Source organism: Buteo buteo, chromosome 12 (genome assembly GCF_964188355.1).
Source record: "Buteo buteo chromosome 12, bButBut1.hap1.1, whole genome shotgun sequence".
In the NCBI taxonomy this organism is placed as follows: Eukaryota; Metazoa; Chordata; class Aves; order Accipitriformes; family Accipitridae; genus Buteo; species Buteo buteo.
In genome coordinates this window covers 7,477,913-7,501,606 of record NC_134182.1, presented here as the reverse complement: position 1 = coordinate 7,501,606, position 23,694 = coordinate 7,477,913, and the positions used below count along the sequence as shown (strand labels likewise).

Genomic DNA, 23,694 nt, shown 5'->3' with positions numbered 1-23,694 from the left:
ACAGTGATGCTGAACCTTCATCCCAGCTGGGTGTTTAGAGAATGTGGAGAGTTAAATTAACACTGCCATTTTACTGTTGCCTCATTCCTATTTCTCAGCTGCTAAGAAGCCAGCCTTAGCTCATGCTAGCAGTCCCTCTGGAGTCAAGAGAGAATGAAACCAGAAGGATTTCAGAAAATACAAAGTTATTTCAAGGTCAGGCCCCTCACAATTTCTTTTTTGTAAAGTGACTGCAGGACTGAGCAGACCGTGTCTTTGTTAACGTATTCTCCTGGTTAAATTATGTATTTTCTTTGCACCTTCTCACACAGAGCTATAGTCCTGTGCCTCAGCAAATCAAACTCTGCTCTAGATAAGCCTGGCAGACACAGGTGTGTGGTCTGTAAGTGACAACAGACAGTTTGGGAGCCGTCTTTTTCTTATACATCAACATTATCGGTGCAGTTTGTTGTGTCAGTGATGTTTCACTGAGCTGAACTGATGACACACAGAGAGACATTACCGATGTCTTCACTAAATTATCTTTATCATAGTGTAAATATGCGGTAATATACTAAAATCAAAGAAATTCCTTGGAACTTACATCAAAACTGAGCCCCTCCTAATGGTGGAAGCTGATTCTCTGTCCTAGGGCTTGTGAACATCCTACAAGAAATTAATACAGCGAATTAGCAAAAGTCATGTTATCTAATTAAAACCTCCTTTTTGTTTATACAAGCTTTTTCACTGAGCTTACTTCTGAGTACAGCTGTGTGAGGATATGTAACCTGACCAAGATAACATGCTATTCAGTACCTGATTATGCAGTCCTCTTTCAGGGAAGGTATTTTGACTCCAAGAAAATAGAAAGGTTATTTGTCTGAACCCTTGTCCTTTTTTATCCCCCAAGTACCTCAGTTTACCTAATTTATATAATACATGTCTACAAACCCCAACTTCCTTGTGGATTTGAAAATATTTTTAGTTAAATCTTTTCTTGAAATTTAAAACAAAAAAAACATATTTAATGAAAGCTTGACTGTGCAACATGCCTAGCCTACAAAAACTACTCAAGATTAGTCTGGTCCCCATAATTTTAGCTGAGAAAAATCTACAGAGGTTGTATTTTCTTTCATCCTGTCTTCTACCTGTTTTCCTTTTGCTTCTACCGCTCATTTCCCAGGGTGCATGACATTCTTCTGCCTCTCAACTTCAGCTTATGATTGCTATGAGATACCTAATGTACAGTATTACAAATAAGCTATGAGGTAGATGTAGATTTTACAGTTGGTTTCTCAACCAGCTTTTTATGCAATATGTAGCACTACTCGGTCCAAAACTGGTTAAATTACAAAGGATGCATTTAAATATTTATACTGATTTAATTAAACTGGGATTACATTAATATCTGAAGCTGACTCCACACGACAATAATTATTAAGTTACCTATTAATGGATCAAAAGTCTCAGCTGCAAAACATGAATCTGCTCACATTTACACTCCTGTCTACATTTGTTAAGAACATTCTAAAAGGAAATTTTAATATGGCTTTTTTCCATTTCTGTTTTAATGCCTCTCAAAAAAAGACCATTACATAAGCAAGACTTTACTCTGCCTAGGTGTCCAGAAGCCTGAATGAAAATATAGCTGTGTGAATATACCAGACTTCTTTCAAATTTAGCACCTCTTTATAAAATCCTTAATATCCATAAAGTGAGCAAACTGCTGCCATCCCAGAGAAGAAAATGTGCCATGTGGGAAGGCATTTTCTATTGATTACACTAACTTAATAAAACAAATCTGTTCTACTCCCACCCAACTTCTGCTCTTGTCCTCAGTTTTTGAGCACATTACTCCTCTTTGCTCCTGTATTCCTCATTAACATGGCAGTTCTTGACCTAGTTATACACCTTCCTTCACCTCCAACCCCTGCTGCTAGATTTCTTCCCCCATCTTCCCAGACATCTGCCTGTTAGCTCCTGCTTCTCACGCTCTCTTTCTCCCCTTCCCTGAATTTCTTCTCCTTTCTCACATTTGATAGTTACAACTTTCCTTGTATTTGAGCCAGGCTCCTTCCGCTTCACCACGGTTCTTGGCGATGCTTGCTTCCACACAAAGCCCAAACAAAATACTCCACGTACTTTCAGTAAAATTTCACAGTCCCTGCTGTCCTCAACAGACCACTCCCGAATCAGTTGGGAGCACGATATACATACAGTCTTTTAAGCTCGTAGTAAGGTGAGAGGTTGAATCTGTTCAGTATAGATACATCTAAGTATTTCACCAACAAATTTTAGGGCAAGTAATGAGATTTTACAGATGCTTATGACATCAAAAATTTTTGCAGATTACTACAAAGATAGCGAATCAGATATCCTTGGCTCAAGCAGCCTTCCTTTTAAACCTCATATTCCTAGTCCAAAGTACAGAGATATCAAAATCTCATCTCCCCCAAAATAAATAAAAAGATCATGAGAATTTTTGCTTAAAAGAGGCAAAACAATGCATTTCCCCTAACATCCTTCTTGTGAGTCAAAAAAAATTTCAGTCCAACTGTACTTATCATTCTAACATGGTATAATCTAAACTAAGTCTATGTCAAGATTTTTTAAATTTTACAAGCATAGCAGAAATCTAAATGAGTGGTAAGGCAAATGAGGTATGTATCCTGCATGAGCTGTATAATATTGACAAAATGTTTGCATGTTACTTGACATACAATAGACTCTACATAACTTTATTTCATTCCTTTCAGGAAGTATTATCAAGTTGTCTGGCTTCACACCATCTCACAGTAACTGAAAAGTTAAGCCACTAGAAGTCTGTGATGGGGATTTTGTGAAAGTGCGTGCGGTTTGCATTTTTGCAAATTAATGCGAAGTGATGCATGCTCAGAAAAATTAAACAAGACACATTGGGGAAGGATGTGAATCAGAACCTGGAAGGTGGCAGAATTAGCCTACTTACTGAAGCAGACTTATTAACTATAAAGCTATTCATGTAGTGGTAGTTAATAATATAAAATATATATTGTGCATATTATTAATATATTCTACTTAGTAATATAATAAACATAGGGAACATACAGCTTTTATTTGTTAAACATAAAGCTGTATCTTAAAAACTCGAATTGTTCAAATTACATGACAAAACAAAAAAGCGTTCTTGAAATTATCTTAAATTATATATGCTTAGGTAGGATGAAAAAACCCACTCTCTTTTAAAGCATTAATGGACTGCCAGCACAAACTTCACGTGCCAAGTCACAAGTTTATAAAGAATTCTCCTGAGTGCATTTTAAACTGCTGAGTGTGCATGTGAAAGGAGATCAGGTCCTAAAATCATGCACAAGAATAAAACCCTTGTTCCAAGATAGCCAGATCATTTTACAGCAGCATTGATGAGTTGAGGGGTGGGGGGAGAAAAATACTTCCAAATCTGTACAAGGCACACAGTGTTCTGCTCCGAAAAAGGAAATATTAATTTCAGTGTACATTTTTGGAGTGCCATTAGGATGACACACATAAAGGCTTACCCTTGCATTTGCCCTGCTCCCAAGTTAATTCTTTTCCAGTTGCAATTTTTTTGCTTTTAAGAAAGAGGTTGCAGGGGAGTTTCCGAGGAAACGGGGAAGTTGCTCATGAAAGAAATTGGTTAAGATAAACCTTCAAAGAGAAGAAGCATGGCTGAAAAAAATGTACAGGGATGCTGCAGGCAGCTAATGCTTTAGTCCTGTAATATTTTAAGCTGTATTACCTTGGTGCAGGTACTGCAACAAGTGGTCCTATTCTTCCCAAACATTTTATGGCTTTTTCCCATACACTTTGCTACTGTCACTTCTGGCATTCACCAAGTGATTTTCTTTGGCAAGTCAGTCTTTAGCAGCACCAGTTCCCCAATCAAGCACACGCTCAACACTGCTGATGTGAAAAAAGCAGCAGCAGCAGCTGAAGGCAGAGAAGAGACTGGCACCATCCTTTTCAACAGCTGTGCCAACTTCTGTCGGGCTAAAACATTTCTGAAACTATGGTGTAAGTGTCTGTGACCACACTCAGAGGCACCAAGGAATGTTCTAGAAACAGCCCTTGGTCCCATCCCTTTGCTGCCCCAGCTATTATATCCAAGAAGCCTTCCTAATATACAGGCTTAAAGGCAAATAAAGGAGCAGAGTTTGTTTTATTCAGGGTGTTCCGCCTCCTCAGTAACATCTGGTTCCAAGCAGTAGTTTGCAGGCAGCCATAGTTTTTGGTTCTGATCCTCGAAGGCCAACGGCAGACCTGCACACCCATTGCTCACCCCGGCTGCTGGGGGTCCCCTGACATGTCCTGGCCAAGGGGGCTAGGCTCACCCATCTATACATAGAACAGAAAGGCCTGCATTACATTTTTAAGTCTGTAGTTGTGCTTCAGTTAGGAGCTACAGAGGTATTTTTCTGTCCTGTAGCTGCCTCACTGTAACACAGCTGTATTTTCCTGGGGGGCCGCTGTGCCCGTGCAGCCAGCGCCGTTCCCGCGGTACGGAGGGAGCACTGCCGTGCTCCTGAGCAACAGCAGCAGTTAAGTTTTTGGAGGTCTGTATCACACGGTTTCGTCAGGTGGGGGTGCGCAGAGGGAGGCACTGATCTCTCCTCTCCGGTGTCTGGCCAAAGGACATGAGGGGATGGTGTAAAGCTGCCTCAGGGGAAGTTCAGGTTGGGTATTAGGGAAAAGCTCCTCGCAGAGGAGAGGATGGTCCTTCACAGGAATGGGCTCCCCAGGGAAGGGGTCACGGCCCCAAGCCAGCTGGTGTTCAAGAAGCGTTTGGAGATACATGTATATATATATATGGTTCAACTTTTAGGTTGCGCTGTGTGGAGCGAGGAGAAGGCCTGGATGATCCTCGTGGGTCTCTTCCAGCTCAGGACAGCCTACGTCTCTGCGAGCTCTTGCAGCCTCCTCGACCGCCTTACTCTCGTGTCTCTTCTTCCACAGAGCGGGAAGAAAAAAGCCCTGTGGCTTCGCAACAACCCGTGTAAGGCTAAGACGCAAAAACCTGGTTGTGCGGGGTGGGACTGCCGGTGTAGGGAGCTCAGGGCGCCATTTCCAACCCCAGCCAGCAGCGGTTGCTGATGTACCTCATGCGAGGAACCCGCCGGGCACGCGGTGGTATTGCCCCCATCACACCCCGCTCGTGCTTTTATCCTCCACCGCCTTCGCTCGACAGCGGGAGTCAAACATCCGCCACAGAGGGTACGACAGATCGATTTCCAGCCGTTTGTTTTAAATCTGCCCCCGGCGGGGTGCCCGGCGCTAGTGGGGGAATCTCGAGCAGCCTTCCGCGGCGCCTCGCGGCCCTCCCTCAGTCGGCGGGAGGGTCCCCGGGGCCGCGGCCCCCACCCCCCCCGCCCCTGCGGGCGCCTCAGCGCCTGCGGCCGCGCTCCCTGAGGGCGGCCCTGCAGGGGGCGCTGGCGGGGCGGGGCCGCCGAAGGGACGGCCAGCGGCCGCCGCCGCCTCCTCCCACGCCGCTCTGCCGCCCCCAAGCAGCCGGGCGCGGCGCGGCGGGGCGGGGCGCCCCGTCCGGTACGAACGGGGGCGGAAGTGTCGTCAAAGGAAGGCTTACTCCCCTCCCTCAGTGGAGGAAGGACGGGCTCCAAGATGGCGGCGCCGGAGGAGCGGCTCCTGTCGGAGGGGGAAGGCGGCGCCCTGGGCTCGGCGCGGCTCTCCCCGCCCCCGGTCTCGGAGTCTCCCGAGGCTCTGGCGCCCTTGGAGCCGCCGCCGCAGAGCAACACGCTCATGGGGCTGCCCATCGTGGCCATCGAGAGCATCCTCAGCTTCCTGTCCTACGATGAGACGAGCCAGCTCCGCCTGGTAGGGGCCGGGGAGGGGAAGGGAGGCGGCGGCGGCGGCGGGGCGGGCGGGCGAGCGAGCGAGGAGCCCTGCTGCGGCTGGGACCCGGGCCCGCCGGGGGAAGCCCGCCTCGCTGGGGGGCTTTCTCCCTTCTCCCCAGCCGCCCCCGAGCCTCGGCTACGGGCATGTAGGTGTGTGCCTCCATGCGCGCCTTTCTAAGGGTCTTCTACCGTCTCTTACTTCTTTCGTTCCGCTCGCCCTCGGGGAGAAATTGCTGGGCTGCAGGAGGCTTTTTTCTCTCCTAGTGACCGCTTTTCTTGGGGCGACAGTCTATTGTGTCTCATGTGTGTATTTGTTTTTACCTATAGAGCTTGAGGCTACGAGCGTAGAGGATGGTGAGCCTGCTGCTCCAAGGACCCTACCCTATCTAGAAATAAGTGTGGGGCAAAAAAAAAGGCATAAGAAAGCCCTCGTCCGCCTGAAAGGCTGCCTGCTTCTTCCAGTCATAGGAGTAGATCTAATAAAAGATATTACCTCTACCTCCAAACTTTATAATGCCAAAAAAAAGCGCAGCTGTCAGCGAGGAGATCAGTGTATATCAGTCTTTAACTGCCTGCATAAGGAGCCTGATGTAAACTATGACATAATATGATAAGCTGCTGTCTTACTGAATTTCCTATGAGGTTGTAAATGGAATAATAGTGAGGGAATTAATGCATAGCTTATGTAACCATCAGTAAATTTGCATGTACTGTACTGTTTCTATTTTAAGAACTCTATTAGCCTAAACTGAATAATATTACAGGCATATTTCTGCAGAAAATCAGACTGCATGTGTCCTGGATCAGCAACCTGAGGTGTTGCATCCTGACTGGAACTTTAAATTGAAGGCTTTTCAAGCAGAAAATCTGTCCTTATTCATACTGCACCAGGTACACCAGTACCTAAATATTTCTGGCATGCTGTCAGTCCACTAAAGACTTCTGCTGCTTCTGTAAGAGTATGTAGTGGATCTGTGAAAAAGATGTAGTACTGCCTTTTTGGATTGCAGCCTCTGCTTTTGAGTATTTACTGTTTGAATGAAGGGAAATACATAGAATGTTTGGATATGCTTAGCATTGCCTGGTCTGTATTGCAATGCTTGATGCAGCCCTTTGCTGTGACTTTCCCATTGCATTTTATAAATGGTAGTACCCGTGGGAACTATCATGACTCAATAGAAGGGGTTTTTTTCTTTTTGTAGGGCTAAGTTACTGTTTGTAAGCGATGCTTTGTCAGCAGTGAAGTTGATAATAGGAAAGATGGTGGTGTAAGGACTAAATCAGCTGTTTATCTCTCTGTGCTACTTAAGAAGTAAAATGTAACACTTCTATGCTCTCTTATGTAGAACCTGCAAGTTCATTTTTCCAGAAGAGGACTGCCCCTTTCAGAAGTTTCAGAAATATGCAAAACCAGACTGGATAAATAGCAACTTTGACACACACATAGAAAAATACTAGATGTAAAATGAAGGCAACTATTTAGTTGGTCTTTCCCTATTTTTAATTTTTGAGTTGACGACAGCCAAGAAGCTTAATCTCCATCAAATTCCTTACTGTTCCCTTAAGCACATCAGAAGGCATTATGAGCATTCTTCTGAGAAGAAAGTACACTTGTCTTTGTTAACCAGCAGTAGTGTAAGAATCAAAGCCCTTCTGGTTTGACCTAGTGAAAAGTGTAGCTCATAACCACATAAGCTTGATCAGCTAGGTCTTTCGGATGGCCATTCAGAACTAAAGGTGTTCTTTTGGCAATTCACTGAGAGGAAGAGACTGGATGTTTTACATAACTCCAGATGCTGTTGACAGAGAATTAAGGTAGCCTTTAAAAAAACAATGCCTAGGCATAAATTCATAACGAAATTTCATCAATTCCAGATTTTTAAAGGCTACAAGTAGCCTTGGGAGACACTTGTATATTCCTGCTCTAAGATCTGTCTTGCACAAACAGTAAATTTTTCTTCTCTATGGGAACTGACTTGAGCTGCATATCAAAGATGAATGAGTGTATCTTATAATGAGCAGTCTTCTGCTAAAGAAACATTGCAGGACCACATTAATTGAATGATGGAGATTCAGTTGCTTAAGTTTCATGCATATTAAAAATGTGCCCAAAAGCAGCCTCATTAACCCCTTAGAATGTGGCATTCCATAGGATAAAGCATCTTGAGGAATGTAGGAAGATAGGATCCAGGACATCAATCAACCTAAACAAAGTTTGATCATACATGTGTAGGTTCAAAATGTGGATTCCTAAACTGATCACTGTGATGCATTCTCTGGATCCCAGCATTGAAGGAAACGGATGTCCTCATCTCTTTCTGGATCTTGAGTATGTACAAGAAGACAGACTAAGGAGTTGACTGGGTGGGAGGACATAGAACATAAGGATTTTTTCAGATTAATATAGAGATAGGAACCTGTATTGTTTATACAGAGCGTAATCTAAGGCTTAAGATCTGTAAGTCTTTTTCTGTCACCAGAGGACAAGGTAAAGAACATTTCCTGATGATTGCAATCAGGCAAGGCAAGACCATAGGCCCCTCATTGTGCAAAGAAGCACTTGCTTTCCTGAGCACAATGCTTTCTGCTATTCCTGGTGTTACTGCATTTAAAAGCGTAAATGAAGCACCTACTGGTTAAGCAGTGAACTAGATCTAAAGTAATGGAGACTAAACAATAGGTATTCAGAATGCAATCTTGTCTGAAATTATGCCTCAGTGCAAATCCTGAGTTCTCAAACTTGTGTTCAAATAAAGTGAATGAGAGGAAAAGCAGCAGCATTTTGCTTTCAGCCCTTCTGAGTATTTATTTCATCTGCTTCCTCCGATACGTCATCATAAGTGAAACACAGAAAACCCAAAAGATCCTTATGTCTGAAGCTGTAATGTTCTGGACAAGCTGCAGCCTAGTGTGCATGCTGATGTGGAAGCTAGCTATCTTGCAGCTTTGAAAGCTTCTTTTGCTGTTTTTTTTTAATGACCTACAGAAGCTCTGGAATTTTGACCTCAGTGGGATAATAATGAAATTCTTATATTCCAGTTTCTTCTCACTCGCATGTCTGAGCTTGGAAATGCACTTCCATTCAGGTTATTACTACAGTAAGTGTGGTTAAAAACAAACTATCCACAAGTTCCTTCCATGAACGCTCTGAGGGGAAGGTTATCTTGGGTTCTGACACGTCAGAAGTGTCAGATTCTGCAACAAACCTGTGCTTATTTTCTGCACAGCACAAATAAGGACTGATAGCCTTTGGACAGCGTGGCTTTAATCTTCCCACAGTTTCAATAAATCTGTATTTACAGGCATTTCTATTTTAAAGCTTCTTGCCGAAGTCATCAACATTTTGTCACTTACTTATACTTTACCCTAGAAAGATGTTATGAAACATGGTGTCTATGTAGCCTCTAAGAAAAAGAACATATATTAAATCTAAATAGTTTAGGATATTTTTATCTCTGTTCTGATAGTGGTTATCTGTTGGCGAAGCTTGGAAGAAATAAGACATGCTTGAGGAAAGGGAAGCTGGTAGTAGTCATCTAGCAGATTGTGTCAGTTTGTTTACAAATGAAGTGGAAAATTAGTTCTTTCATAGAAGCTGTTATTGCATGTAAGTCAGCATGCTAAGAAGCAACCACCTTCTCATTCTGCTTTTCACATGGACTTGGAATAACTTTCTAACACTGAAATTTGAACACAAGTGTCTGGTTAGACTTGACATTTGAGGAAACTCGGGCTCTTTCAGCTTTATGGCTGGAATAAGAAAATATTCACAAAAATTTGCAAATACAAGTATGAGAAATTTTAACTTTTTACTTATGGTCCATTGAATAGCTAGTATCAAACTGTCTGAACACTTAAAAGTGTAATAATGCTACTTTGTGTATGACTGCTGACTGTGCAGTCTAAAAGAGGTATATTGTTCCTATAAATACAGATACCATATGGTTTAAATGGTGACATCAAGAACCAGCTGGGAATTAAGAGATGATTGGTAAAATAAGTTGCCAAGTTTTGGTTTCTGGTGGTACCTGTTATCTGTTCGGTGTTTGGGTTCTAGGCTGATTATTGGCACAAATATGGTTAATGTCCAGAAATTGGAGCAAATATAATTCTTCATGCTGCATAGTGTAAGCAAATGAGCAAGATTTAAAAAATCCAGTGTTTAAAAATCTAGTGCAGTTTGTGTTACCCGTTGCGACTTACCATCTTGGGTGTGGGAGGGCTTCAGCACGCAGAAAGGCCCTTGCTGCCAGCAGATGTCAGTGTACACATGGTTAAAACCACTCTTTCTGTCCTTCCTCCGAATTTGTAGCTAGTATCGTATCTAGGATTGTTTTTCTTTTGTGCTGAATAATTGCATAGCTAACAGAGGCCTTGTGCAGGTACTAGTTCCTAGTTCAGGGGTTTGGTAGCATTAAAACTACAAGTAAGCTGTAAAGTCTTGTACTCAAAAATGGTATCAGATATAGGCATCCCTAATGCAGCTAGTATCTTAGAAGAAATGTGACAAATTCCTTCTTCCTGTAGTTGAAGGGCCAGCATTATTTTTTATACACTGGAGATGATTTAGCTGATTCAGTCAATATTAGGGAGAGTGTGCTGAGACTGTACCTCTGTAGTTAGTCTGTCTGATCCTTCGCCTTTGACTGTTAACAAGGAAGATCTAATACAAAGGAGCACAGACAGATCAACAGCAATTGCTTAATGGTCTGTTAATACAGACCTGTTTGAAAATGGTCAGTTCTTACTTGCAGAACTTAAGCTGCTGTGTGTAGCGGAAGACTCACAGAAAGTAGAACTTCTTTAAGTACTGCCTTCTATATAAACAGAAAATAATTGCAGGCTTTTCTGGGAGAAGTAAGAATCTTCTTCCTCAAGGTATAAACTTACACAGACTTTTTAAAATTATGAAGTGAGTAGTGTATGGAGGGAAGGAGTGTTCATTAAAAAAAAAAAAGGCAAAGCTAATCCACAGGAAAGTGGGGTCACAGTGGGAGTTGTGCACTTTGGTACAAAAAAAAAAATCCCAAACAATTTCAAAGGACAGTTGGTTCACTAAGCTCTTGCATCTTCAGAGCTGAATTGCAATTGCTTTAAACTTTAGTATGAGTTGGCTTTGTCTTGTAACTGGTTACTTTGTGAAGGTTTAAATTTAGCAGTTTATTGTATTTTCTGCAGCTATTGATGTCCTTTCTCCCTAAATCTGTGGGGAAAAAACAAGGCTATTGGTATCCAACATAGCAAATAAAGGAATATGTTAGAGAGAAGAAAAGACTTCTTCTATACAAAAAGGAATCTTGTTTCACCTGCATAAGTTTTTAAATTTAATTGTGGCTGTCTTGAAAAACATAAGCCTTAAATGCTGAAGAAAAACCATCGTGTTTTCTTGTTTTTAAAGGCTGCTTTTTTGAGACTGCAAAATATTAACTTGATCTACCAGAATCACTCTGGAGACCAAGTTGAAAGCCACGCACAGGCATTTGCAACTTCCATTAAAATCAGAGGAAATTGTATCTGCTTGTATATGGCTGGCATTCAGCCTACTGTCTCGTTATGCAATATCAGGAGATTAATTTGTGAACTGTGTGGAACATAGCTGCTCCTTTTTCGAGTGTCAAGATCGTTGTTAGAGATGGTGATGCCTTAAGCTCAACTGCAGTTTCTGCTTCTTGAAATGGAGCAAAAACTGGTAAGAGAATCTTTTGCTACCCAACAAGTATGGATAAGATAATATTATAAGTGACTTGTGGCTTTAATTGAGCCTTAAGTGTTTTTTTTTTTTTCTTAAATACAGGTTTGTAAGCGAATGGACTTGGTTTGCCAGCGAATGTTAAATCAGGGATTTCTGAAAGTGGAAAGATACCACAACTTGTGTCAAAAGCAAGTTAAAGCTCAGCTTCCAAGGTATGTACTGGTTAAAACTGTAGTTAAACTTAAATGTGCTAGATTCTTTTACACAGAATATTGAAAAGGAATTTCTTGCTGGCTAATTCCACTTATATATCTTGAAAATTTGAGTCACATTTGTTTTTATTTCATTTTTTCCCAAAAGCACCTTGAACCTAAGATCTAATTACAGAATAATGGTGTGGATGAATGTAAGTTGTCATATGCTATGAACTGGAATACTGGAAAGTGTCTCTGGTATTTTAAACAGAGAAAAGAAGAGTGGGTCCTGTATTACTCAACTCTTCTGGCAAATCAAGCAAGGACTCCTAGGAATGAATAAATGCCATTCCTTTTCAAGACCGACTGCCTTCACTGGTGATTTATTTATGACTCTGCTTAAAAAAAAAGCAAGGTTTTTCAGTGTCAAGGATTAAACAGGGGAAAAGGGGGGGTTGGCATGTGAGCATTACTGGGAGCTAGTTTCTCACTAAAGCAATGTCTTTTCTCCTTTCCAGTGAGTAAGTGCAGATGCTTCTGTGTCCTGTCCTATTAGATTTCCCAGTCAGAGTGAAGAAATTAAATGCTACTTACTGTAGAGATCCTTTGTCAAAAGAGCTTATATCTCAACCTAAACTTTGTAGCAAGCGCTAATAATATATTAAATTTATGTCGATTGCATTGAAGTACTAACTATAGGAATATGGGGGGATAAAAACATTCACACTGACTCAGTGTCTACTGCTAGTTAGTACTGAAAGCTTGTTTTTAAATAGTCCTAAGTTACATATAGGTCTTATGGATCACATAAGATGTAGTAATTATTTAGAGAACAAATTTTGTCTAAGAAAGTGTAGTATGCTATTACTAGCTGGTTATCAATCTGTATCAGTTATTTTTCCATAAGGACAGAACTAATGTTAGTGGTTACATTTTCAAAGCTCAGAGCTGATTGTTACAATTTCATTTTGTTGACTCACTGTTAAATCAGTGTCACTTAATGGTCTGTCTTCTAGACGGGAGTCAGAAAGAAGAAACCATTCATTAGCTCGTCATGCAGACATCCTTGCTGCTGTAGAAACGAGACTCTCTCTGTTAAATATGACTTTCATGAAGTATGTCGATTCCAATCTATGTTGCTTCATACCTGGAAAGGTAAAATGTAGACTATATTATGTGAATGATTATCTGTGTTTAAAAAATATAATTGTGTAACAATCTGGGACAGCTGGGACAAATTTATATGATGTGTATATATGTATATTGAAACTGTGTTTCAGATACTTTTGCAAACAAACACATAAGGCTATACTCTGCTATAACAGGCAGTCTGAAATGGATGAACCAGACTATATCTTAATTATTTTAAACTTGATTTCCATTTTCCCTTAGATTCTCTCTTAATTCTGATGTTTGACTTGTGGCATATACATCCTATACAACCTTTTACAAGAAACATGTGATATGTAGGGTTTACTACCCCAATGTAAAATATAAATTATGCAAGCAAGATTTACATTAGAGATACTACTGTTTTATAAGCTGTGAAAACAGAATAGCACAGGGGAATTGACAAAGTCATGATCTTAGGAAGACTGGTACAGCTCAGGGTTGAAACAAGATCTGTGAACATTAACCTAATGCTCTATTCATTGATCTTTCTGTGTAAGGTTTGGATATGTTGCTATTAATTTTTCATGGGCAGATAATGGAATTGCACTGGGATGAATGGAAAAGTTAGCTGTTGGATTCAGGTGAAGCATGGCAGGGATTTTTACGTTCAGTACAGTAGGATAAGCTGTTGGGATGAAATGTATTTTTATCTTGAAGTAGTAACTTAATTTCTGTATACTCTTGTTGACTTGATATTTAATTTTAAATTAAATCATTTTAGTTTAATATATTTGTGCTTATTTGACTTCATATTTTTGTATGTACCATGTAGTTTAAAAAATATAAAGTCAAATAAACTTAAGTCCTTGATACTCACATAGTAAATAGAGTACTTAAATGTTGCCTTACTTTTTTGAAAAGTAGACAGAAAGGCAATACTCAATCTAGACCTGGGGTGTGCAGCAGTTGGGCAAGTGAGCTTGCCAGCCATTTTCCTTGTGGACACTGAGTCATAAGGACCTTGTTTGTATTCTGATATAACATCTAAAAAGTTTGGGGTTTTTTTAATTATTTACTTAGTGTATGAGCTTGCTAGTGTTGCTGCTCTCTCAGCACAGTTACCAATTCACCAGAAAATCCTATTTTGGTTGAGCGGATTCAAGACTTAGTGTCCACTTACAGTCTGGTTTTCCCCTCAACCTGCCCTGCACCCCTCAGGAAATTTTTTTGCATGAAGCTGCCACAGAACTGTCAGGAAGTCAGTTTGTGTTAGAATATGTGAATCCTGATTTGAGGCTCGGCGTACTGTGTGAAGGTTCCTGGTGGTAGCAGAGCACTGCTGCAAGATTTTATATTGAGTCTGGCAGGAGAATGCTTTGAGGATGTTGTTGCAAACAGGATATAATGTGGCTAAAATTAGAGAAGTCTTTTTTAAGATTGTTGCATGATGAGACGCTTCACTCTTGTCTAGCTTTTGCAACTTTTTAGCTAAGCTTCCTTTATTAAACACAAGATGCAACTCTATTGTCTTAGCTATGATTCTAAGTTCTTCAGACCTGTGTTCTTCAGGGGACTCTTCAACCATTCTTAATCCTGTGCAAAATACCTGTGTCGGTAGTTTCAGTAATAAGAGACCAGCACTGCTATCTTGACCTGCCTCAGACTATAATTCATAGATTAGTGAGACACCTTTCATCTCTATGTATCTCTCCTAACCAAAGGGCTTGTGAAACCTCTTAAGAGGGTGCTTACGTTCTCCGTCAGCAGTGGATTGATGTTTTATAAATTAACATATTTTGGACTTAATCTGAATTTGTAATAGTTTGGGTGTATGCAAGTGGACTCAAGTAAATACAGCTCTTCAGACTGACATCATGATAATTCTTGGTACTCTGTTCATGTGTTTCATAGCTGGCTGGGGGAGTGACTGCTCTGCATTGTGGCTTAGAGTATCTTGCTTCAGGTTTTCCAAAAAGAAATGATTATGCTCGTCTGAGTATAAATTATATAACTCAGAACTTGAGTATGGATGTAGTAAAACAAAACTTCACACAATGAGCGTTATTTCATGAGTTTGAAGAGAGTTGCTGTGATAGATCAAGTGAATAGCTTCTCTGATACATCATGCACAGCACTTCATTCCAACATGCTAATCTAGAACTAAAGCACACGGTGGTATGCAACAGTTATGTAGTAAAAGCCCCTGAATATGCCAGCACTTCTAGAATGATGTGAAATAATCTTGCCTTTATCAGAAAATCCTAATTCTTCTTAAATGTTTTAGGTAATAGATGAAATTTATCGTGTGCTAAGGTATGTAAACTCTACAAGAGCTCCTCAGAGAGCTCATGAAGTTCTTCAAGAACTAAGGGACATTTCCTCCATGGCTATGGAATATTTTGATGAGAAGATTGTTCCAATACTGAAAAGAAAGATGCCTGGGTCAGATGTATCGGGACGTCTGATAGGAACTGCCCCAGGTATTAATTCCAATGTTTAGTTAAGTTTTGTTTAGTTTTTCTCTAAGAATTCACAGCACACTATCTTTTTAAAGCTCTCTCCCTTAAATCCGAGCTTTATTACATGAATGTTGATGATACTTGTTTCTTAAGAATACTAACTGAAATTCATTTGCTTTGAAATTTAAGGAGCCTTTGTACTACCAAAAGAACAGTCACTTGAATGTATGTTAGAATTATGCATAGTGTGTATTCATTAAACAAACGCTTTTGTGCCACCAATGAATGAGACTTTATCATTGCACTTGGTTGAAATTTGGCACGAGATGACAACTCGATGCCTTTTATTTTTAGGATGATCAGCAAATGAATTACCCTGAGCTGTTGTATGTTCTAGCTCTCTATGCACTACCTGTTTGTGCTTTTTTTACTTTCCTGGGGCACTAAGGTATACACTGACAAGCAAAATACTTATGGGTAATAGTGAAAAGGCAATTAAAATAACAGTCTATAAACAATTAAACTGGTCCTTCGTATACTCGGTCAGACTTTCCAGAACTTTTGTGAACCAAAGTCTAAGGTAGTTGCCTCATACAATGGCCAAAAGCAAAAGGTTAGCAGAACTGTAGTGTTTTGCCTGTGCTGAACATCTTCACACTTGTTAGGAACTGTGAAATTAACTCTCTGAAAGGATAACTTAATAAAAATTAAAAAAAGGAAATTACATCTTAAGCAAAAATGATAGACCTAACTGTAGGAGCTGCTTCTTGTTTCTGGTATGTCCTGTCCATTCTTTTAGCCGTAAGTGTGTATACCACCTCTTAATTATATTCTGTTAATTCCACCTCAATTCCATTGAGTCTCTCAGTTGAGGAAGTATTGCCTAAAACCATAGCTGATGTCAACTGGCTTTTTAAGGCCAAGGCTTTATGTGGCATAAAAATGCCTATCTTGTGTTGAGGGAGGAGCATAACCTATCTAATGGCAACCTTTCAGTGTCACGAAACTGTAGCTATGCTGGCATCTTAAAGGGGAAAAAAAGAGGAGGAGGACTGTTCTAGGCTGTTCCAGACTTTTCTGTCTTTGTAGCGCTTAAAAGTCGCATCTTACTTGCACAGCACAGCATTGCTAGAAGAGTAAAATAATAGAAAAAGTGAAAGATATCTTTTATGATAGAAAAAGTGAAAGAAATTACACTGTAGCTGTTAGTCTCCTTGATTTGCAGGAACTTTATTAAAATCAACATACCCAAGCTCAAATTCCAGTATGGTTTTAGTACTTAGGAAGAGTGATTCTAAAGAAGCATGGAAAATATATTCCTTTCTTCTAAAAAGTAAGTTAAATTGAAATACCTTGTTAAGCCCCAAACCACAAAATTTTAGAACTTTAGCTGTCTGCAGCTAAGACAGCAGAACTGTACTGCTCTATTGAAATATATTTATTTAATATAACTATTCTGTAATAAGTAATTTATAGACATGTGGGGTTTTGACTTAACATCCGTGACCCTAAGTCTAGATGACAACGTAGTACCTCTAATTTTTGATACAGCAGAAGAGGGGGGCTTATATACAGAAAATGAATGATGAGCTGTTTTCCAGACTACTGAAAATCTAGGTATTTTAAATTAAACTAGTTGTGCTCTGAGATATATGCTCGTTAGACACCTAAATGACTGTAAATCTGTTTACTTGTTCACATAGCTTCCAACCAGTATTCAGATTCATGTTTGAGGAGTGGGGATAAGCAAAATATGAAAACTGGGACACAATTTCTACCTTTGTCTTAAAGTTGTAGAGGATTAATCACAGTTTTCTCTGAAGTTCCAGGGCCTTCTGCAGCACTGACAACAATGCAGCTGTTCTCCAAGCAGAACCCTTCAAGACAGGAAGTCACCAAACTCCAGCAGCAAGTAAAAGCGAATGGCACGGGCTTGACAGCACTAAAGCGGGAAATCTCAGAGCTTCGCATCAAAGTGCAAGAGCAACAGAAGCAACTCCAAGATCAAGATCAGAAACTGCTAGAGCAAACCCAAATCATAGGTGAACAGAATGCCCGATTGGCTGAGCTTGAACGCAAGCTGCGAGAGGTAATGGAGAGTACAGTAGGAAATTCTTCAGGTTCTGGCTCAAATGAACAATCTCCTAGAAAACGGAGGAAGGCGGTTGAATCCACAGACTGTCCTAGGAAATCTAAACGCCTTCGAAACAGAAAATAACTTGGGAGTAAATGACATCTTCAGGAGGACACACTGCTTTAGTAGCCCAAGCAGGTCTGCTTGTTTGGATACTGTGACTAGCTTCATGGTGTCACTTAGGCTGCTGGCTCTTCAAAACACCACTTAGACTTGAACAGTAATTTTCTTTCATTGAGACTTTTCCCCTGCTTTCTGTATGGGTGGGCCTAATGCACAGAATCTTTAAGATTTGCAATAGATACATACTAACCAGACCTGCTCTGTTATGTTTTGAAGGGTTAATCTTTTTTCTGTGCAGATGTGTTTAAAGTAAACTTATTTGTGTTTATGCATATGTTCACATAAAATCTTAAATAAATTCAGTCTTAACTGACTAAAAAGTTAAGCGTAAAAACAGATGTCCTGTTCACTTGAAGGAAAGATCCACTTTTAAAAAATCTTGTTTTAGAGAACTTGACCTTTTTTGTTACAAGTGACCTTGTCTGGAATGTCTGAAAAGTAGTTAATACTTTTTAGGGATCTCTGTAATGAGTAAAACTGACTTCTTAAGCTACAGTATTGGCTATATATTTTTGTAAACTTACAAGGAAGGGCCTTCTATCCAGTCTTCACATGCACACACCCTGGTTCTAGGTCTTGGGAGCCATATTCTACATTTGCATGGATAGATGCATGTGCAGCTTAGTCAGCCTGCTAAAAGCACTTGCCTGAAATTGTTCCTAACTCTGGGAGAGAGCACAGATTGCTATAAAGCAATTTCTTTGTTCCTCAGCCATAACTTAGCATCTGCTTTCAGCACAACTGCTTTCTTACACTGAGGTGGTCTTATGAAGCTAGTTGCAGGAGAGTTTGAACCCAGGCTATCTACCACTTTCACTGCCTGTACATTGCAGGTATTGTTAGCCAAAGCTGAAGAATTGAGAAGCTGCCTATGCATCACTTGATTCATAGGCCAACATCTAATAAGTATCAGACAAATTGTCCCTACAATAACCAAGCTCCGGGGGACAACATCATTTGAATGAAATGCTGTATTATGGAAAAACTTAAAACTATTTTGTGTGTATGTGTTGGGGGTGGGGTGGGATAGAAGTTTCTCTGTAACACTGATGACAATATTCTAAGCTTTCCTTACCCTAAAAGGTAAATCACTTCAGACAAAGCTTTAATTTCTTTTGCACTTCTGTTTTGAGCTTGTAACTGGAAAAGCATGTCTTGCACTGTTCAATCTCTCTGGTCACTTTAACAACCTCAGAGTTGTGTACAGTGATTTCCCCCCCATCTGTATATTTTTGGAACATTATACAAATACCATTGTCCTTGTTTTTGTTTTAATGTACTAAACTATGTAGCTTTACCATTTGACTTATGTTTTCTTTTTTTAATCAGCTGCTGCTTTGGGTTTAGGTGGTACTGAATTCAACTTGGTGGGGCATTGAAAACGCAAGTGCTGCATTTATAGCTGTTCAAAATTACCATGGGTTAAAGTGCAGGTTTCTCTTATGTTTTGTATGGCTGTCAGCATAACGTAGTGGTTGTATTTAAATCACCAAACAAATAGGAAATTGTCTGGTCAAATGTTACATAATTGTGGGAAACCTGACATTTTTCCTGAAACTTCAGCTACAATTTCTACTTCTAAAACATATTAGCTCATATCAGAAGTAACACTGCAAATGCCTAATTTTTGGCAGACATTTAATTTTCAAATAAACTTGTTGGGTAGTTTGAATCTTTTTTTTTTTTTTTTTTTAAAAAGCATGTTTCTTAAGAAAAGCATCAAGGAAATGATAAAAAGTTATCTGGCTGGAAGGTTAAACTGTTAAAACAGAGTTTGCTATTATTTTCCATGGCTCAGCATTTTTTTTACTGTTAAAGATCTCTTTAGATATCTGCTGTTCAGTTTAAAAATACTGGCATACACTTTTATCTTTTAAAAAATAATAATTTTGAATCAAAGGGTCAGCATGATAGCTATAAAACTGTGTATCATTTGATACAATTCATTTAATGGTCAATCATGATGACAAATTCATGTAATGGTCTAATTACCAGATATTTATGGTTAAATACTTCTAAACAACTATAAACCTGTGAATTACATTTACTGAAAAGGTTTATTCATACATCTCTTAATATCTTTCACTTTAGTTTCTTTATCTCTAAAAGATGCAAACAGTCCCCCCCCTTTCACAATATACAAATAGTTTGAGGTTATTCAAGAGTACCATTTATTTATAGGTTGGTGAAGCTCTAGCTGTGCGTAAACTGAGCTGGAAAGAACAACAGGCTATTGTTACATGAAACATTCTCCGTGAATGGTGCCAACTTGGAACCTTCAACTCAAGGAAGTATCACGTGCTGCAAGTTTGCAGGTGCATCCTGATCCCCTGCGTGCTACCAAGTATAGTAAAATTGAATGAGGCCCATGAAACTTAAGGGCTAGAGGGGATGGTTACAAGCCAGCTCTGAGAAATGCCACAACAAAGGTACACCACTATTTTGTTTTCACTGCCTGGGGAGTGAGGGAGACACCAGTATCGGGTGGCTCTCAGACTGGAATATATACCAGTGGTACAGATGGAAAAAGAATGAAATAATAGTGTAGAGAAAATAGCTAGAACATTAACTTCTGACACCATATTGTCCCTTATTAAATAAAAAAGATGCGTTTTGCAATATATGAACAAGCTGATAAATAGCCTGAAATAAAAGTAAATCACTTTTGACTATAAATTTCTATGCAAGTTTACATGAGTTGGTATTATCAGCCTTGGAATGTACACTGTTAGTAGTGATTAGCGATTGTATTATCTGTTTTAGGGAGAACCTCGAACTAGTGAGGCTAAGATGTAGTTTATGAAGTTGCAAGAAAAATTGTTTTATTTGCAGCCAGTGTTCAGTTTTAGTACTTGTAGGAAGGGCTGAAACTGAACAGCTCAGGGTTGAAAGAGAAAGCAATAGTGTATTTTATAGTTAGTTCCTTAAAATAGCTTAAAACTAGTGAGACTAGCTTTCCTTCTTTTCGAGCTTTCCTTTTTTTTTTTTTTCTAAAAACAGCAGCTTACTTTGTAAACTTCTTTTTGTTTCATGGTAGGGTTGGGGATGTTTTACAAATTTGTGTATTTAGTGAACATGATGAAAATGGTTTCAGAAGATACCACAATGGTACTTTTTTGAGGGAAAAGCGTTTTGCAGCCAGGTCTTGCTCCCCAAATTGAACAGCTTGTATGTAAATGCAGTATGCAAGCACCTTCTAAACAAGGGTTAATGGATGTAATCAGTGGAAGCCCTGAAGGAAGAAAGACTACCTGCTTAACAGGTAGATTTCTCAGTTTAAAGAACAGATAGAAACAAATGGTAACTTCTTCAATTCTTGCTCAGTACAGCACATTAATTTAATCACAGAAGTTCATTAATGTTGCAAGGATGCCTTCACGTAATTTCTTAATGTAAAAGGTAAGACTGTACTCAACAGAAACTTAGTTGCTCTTACTGAGATCTTCTAACAGTTAATTGTTGGAAGCACTAAGATTGCCTGAGGAATTTTCAACATCAAGAGCCTCTTGAAAATAGGATGACATAGGATGTAGTTAAATGTGTCTTCAGACAGGACTGCCTGATTTCTTGGTGTTCCTGATGGTTTTAAGAAGGTAACTGGCAAATTACAGTGATAGATTATTATTTCGTTCATCAGTAAATTCAGTTTGGAGTATTTGATAGTAATGTGTCTATTAGTTGTGAACTATTCTGATTCTTTGCAATTCCATTCCTGTACTACTTTGCACCGTACCTGGACCAGCTCACTTGTCGGTGTGCTCTCTGCTCTTGCAGTTGTGCTTACTGGATCTCACCTTCCTGGTTGGGCGGGGTTGTGCTGCCAGCTTTGGTTTACGTGTAACTGAATGCTCTAGGATTTTTGTTCTTGCCTTGTGCGAGCTGAAGACGCGCTAGGTACCGGATCTCTTTGTCCTCGGAAGGGAAAATGTCAGATACAAAAACTGTTAGCTTGTTGAAGACCTAATATATCTGGATTTGTTATATGGGCTGCTTAAACCAGAAAGACTCAGTGATTAAATAGGAAAAACACTTTGCACCCTAGGACACTTGGGCAATTAAATTTTCCAGAACTTTACTATTTAGCATTTTTCATAGTTGTTTAAGCCTTGTTTGGCTGCTAAAGAATGTTTACTTTATAAATCTGGCCTCTTATATTTAATTACCCTACTGAAACTTGTGGCCATTTACAAACCTATATACATTTGCAGTGCTGTAAACCTGCCTCTGTATACTGAACTCTTGATACTCTGTCTCTCCTCCAGTGCTCCTGTCAACAGCTGCAACCTTTCCTATCAGCAGACGCATTCGCTCTTTTGGCAGGATCCTTCCCACGGATGAGAAGGTCTTTAGTGCAATGATGGATAGCAGTGCTAACATTTGAACTACAACAAGAAGGGAACATTTTCAGAAACATTACGTGCAGTGTTTAGAGTGCAGTTGAGTGAAACACTTGGGATCCTGGCAATTTTTCAGCCAGCTTCTGCACTGGTAACTCAAAAGCACTTCCTGGTTTATTGTGAAGCAGTCACTGAGCAAAAAGTAGAACTGAACATGCCTCGCAAGGACAGAAGGCCTTGATGAAACCTAAACTTCTGGTTTACCTCTTACGCTGCACCAGCCCTCACAAAGTCTATGAAATTCAGATCGTGTGACTAAGAAGGGAAAAGCTGCGAATAAACTTTTCCATCTCTCTTCTACATGCTCCCTTTTCCACTTCTCATTCACATCCTAATACGCACAGATTAAAAATGCATGTAAACAAAAAAAATCATGAAGCTGTTACGTTTTATAGCTCCTATGCTTTGTCCATTACTTTAGATTGTAAACATTTTCAACTAGGGATTGTATTTCCCCTACATCTGCAGGGTTGTACATGGGACTTCTAGCAGCTAGTACATATTAGCCTTTTTTGTTCATTATTACTAATAAAATTTAAGTGATGCATCATAAACCTTGAGATATTCATATTAATTTAATAGATAAGGTATAATTTACTTTGTGATAACTTCCTCTGTTGTTTTTATCACTATTACTGATTTAGATTATTTTGAGTGGATTTGTGGAAAACTAAAATTCCAAGCAAGTAGTCATTTAACTGCCGCATAAAGTGATCTTTCTAACTGAAGTGTCCACAGTCAATATTACATAAGAAATAGATGGAGAGACAGATCAAATGGAGTTTAGTTCTTACAAAGGAGAAGTTCCTTAAAATACCTTACCACAAAAAGTGAAGAAATGGGAGACCTTGGCACAGACGTTTTGAGTTGTAGTTAAATATCTTTAGGTAGCTTATAGAAGTTTAGATTTTGGACAAATAATACCTAGTCCTTACAACCACACATCTCTTACCTTTGGAAAAGAAAAAGGGTTTTTGAAAGAGCTGCCGCAAGATGCTATTCCTGTTTCCAGTCTCAAGAAAGGGAGTCGGATGAGACCGCCCGGCCTACCTGGCTGTCTGCGGTGACTTCTGGGCGGGTTATTCCAAGAGCTGAGAGGGGCAGAAGTCTCACAGACGGCTAAACCTGTATAAACGTCATTAAAGGCAGCAGGAAGCACGGCAGGGGAGGCGAACACGGAGCCGGTGAGGCTTCCTCCACCCAGCCCAGCTTCTCGGAGGCCACCTCGGCCTCGCTACCGCGGGGAATGATGAAGGAGCTTCGGGTTCCCTCAGCGCCTGGGCGCGGGAGGGCTCCCGGAGGCGTTACAAGCCGAGAACGTTCTCTCCCTCCTTCGATACGAGTTACGCGTCCGGCGTCACAGAAGGGACCCGCAGCGCAGGCAGCGACGCCGCCGGTTCGAGGCTCGCTCCCTCCCGCGCTCTGCTCCCCCGAGGCGGCAGCGCCTCACGGCCCCCCTCACCCCACAGCCCGATCTCTCCTCTGCGGCCGCCAAGGCCGCGCAAGGGCGGCCGGCGCTGGCCGCTCGCCCGCCACGCCGCGGCGGTCGCGGGATGAGTCAGCCCCGCCGCCTCCAGCGGGCGGGCCGCCGGGCCGTCCCGGGGCTGAGCAGTGGGACCTCTCCCCCGAGGAGGGCGACAGGCGCGACTTCCCTCCGGCGTGAGGCGGGGGCCGAGGCGCTGGCCCGCGCCTCACCGGGCGGAGGCGGCGGGGGCCGAGGGGAGCCGCCACCCGGC

General features: G+C 40.6%; 1 protein-coding gene and 1 long non-coding RNA gene across 3 annotated transcripts; one reads left to right on the top strand and one right to left on the bottom strand.

Moving 5' to 3' along the window:
- The first annotated feature begins 5,599 nt into the window (after positions 1–5,599).
- Positions 5,600–18,861, top strand: FBXO28 (F-box protein 28). 2 transcript variants are annotated; one of them, XM_075042564.1, is made up of 5 exons: positions 5,600–5,826; positions 11,641–11,750; positions 12,749–12,887; positions 15,130–15,325; positions 17,128–18,861. In XM_075042564.1, exons 1-5 carry the CDS (start codon positions 5,614–5,616, stop codon positions 17,520–17,522), a joined length of 1,053 nt encoding a protein of 350 aa, XP_074898665.1. In that variant the 5' UTR covers positions 5,600–5,613; the 3' UTR covers positions 17,523–18,861. The 2 variants fall into 2 exon arrangements, with proteins under 2 accessions (XP_074898665.1, XP_074898668.1); XM_075042567.1 differs by lacking the exon at positions 5,600–5,826 and adding an exon at positions 8,198–11,535.
- Positions 12,727–23,674, bottom strand: LOC142037890 (uncharacterized). The gene is made up of 3 exons (XR_012652461.1): positions 22,911–23,674; positions 21,295–21,473; positions 12,727–12,879 (listed from the first exon to the last, which is right to left on the bottom strand). It is a non-coding gene; the product is annotated as an uncharacterized LOC142037890 (long non-coding RNA).
- Positions 23,675–23,694: the final 20 nt, after the last annotated feature.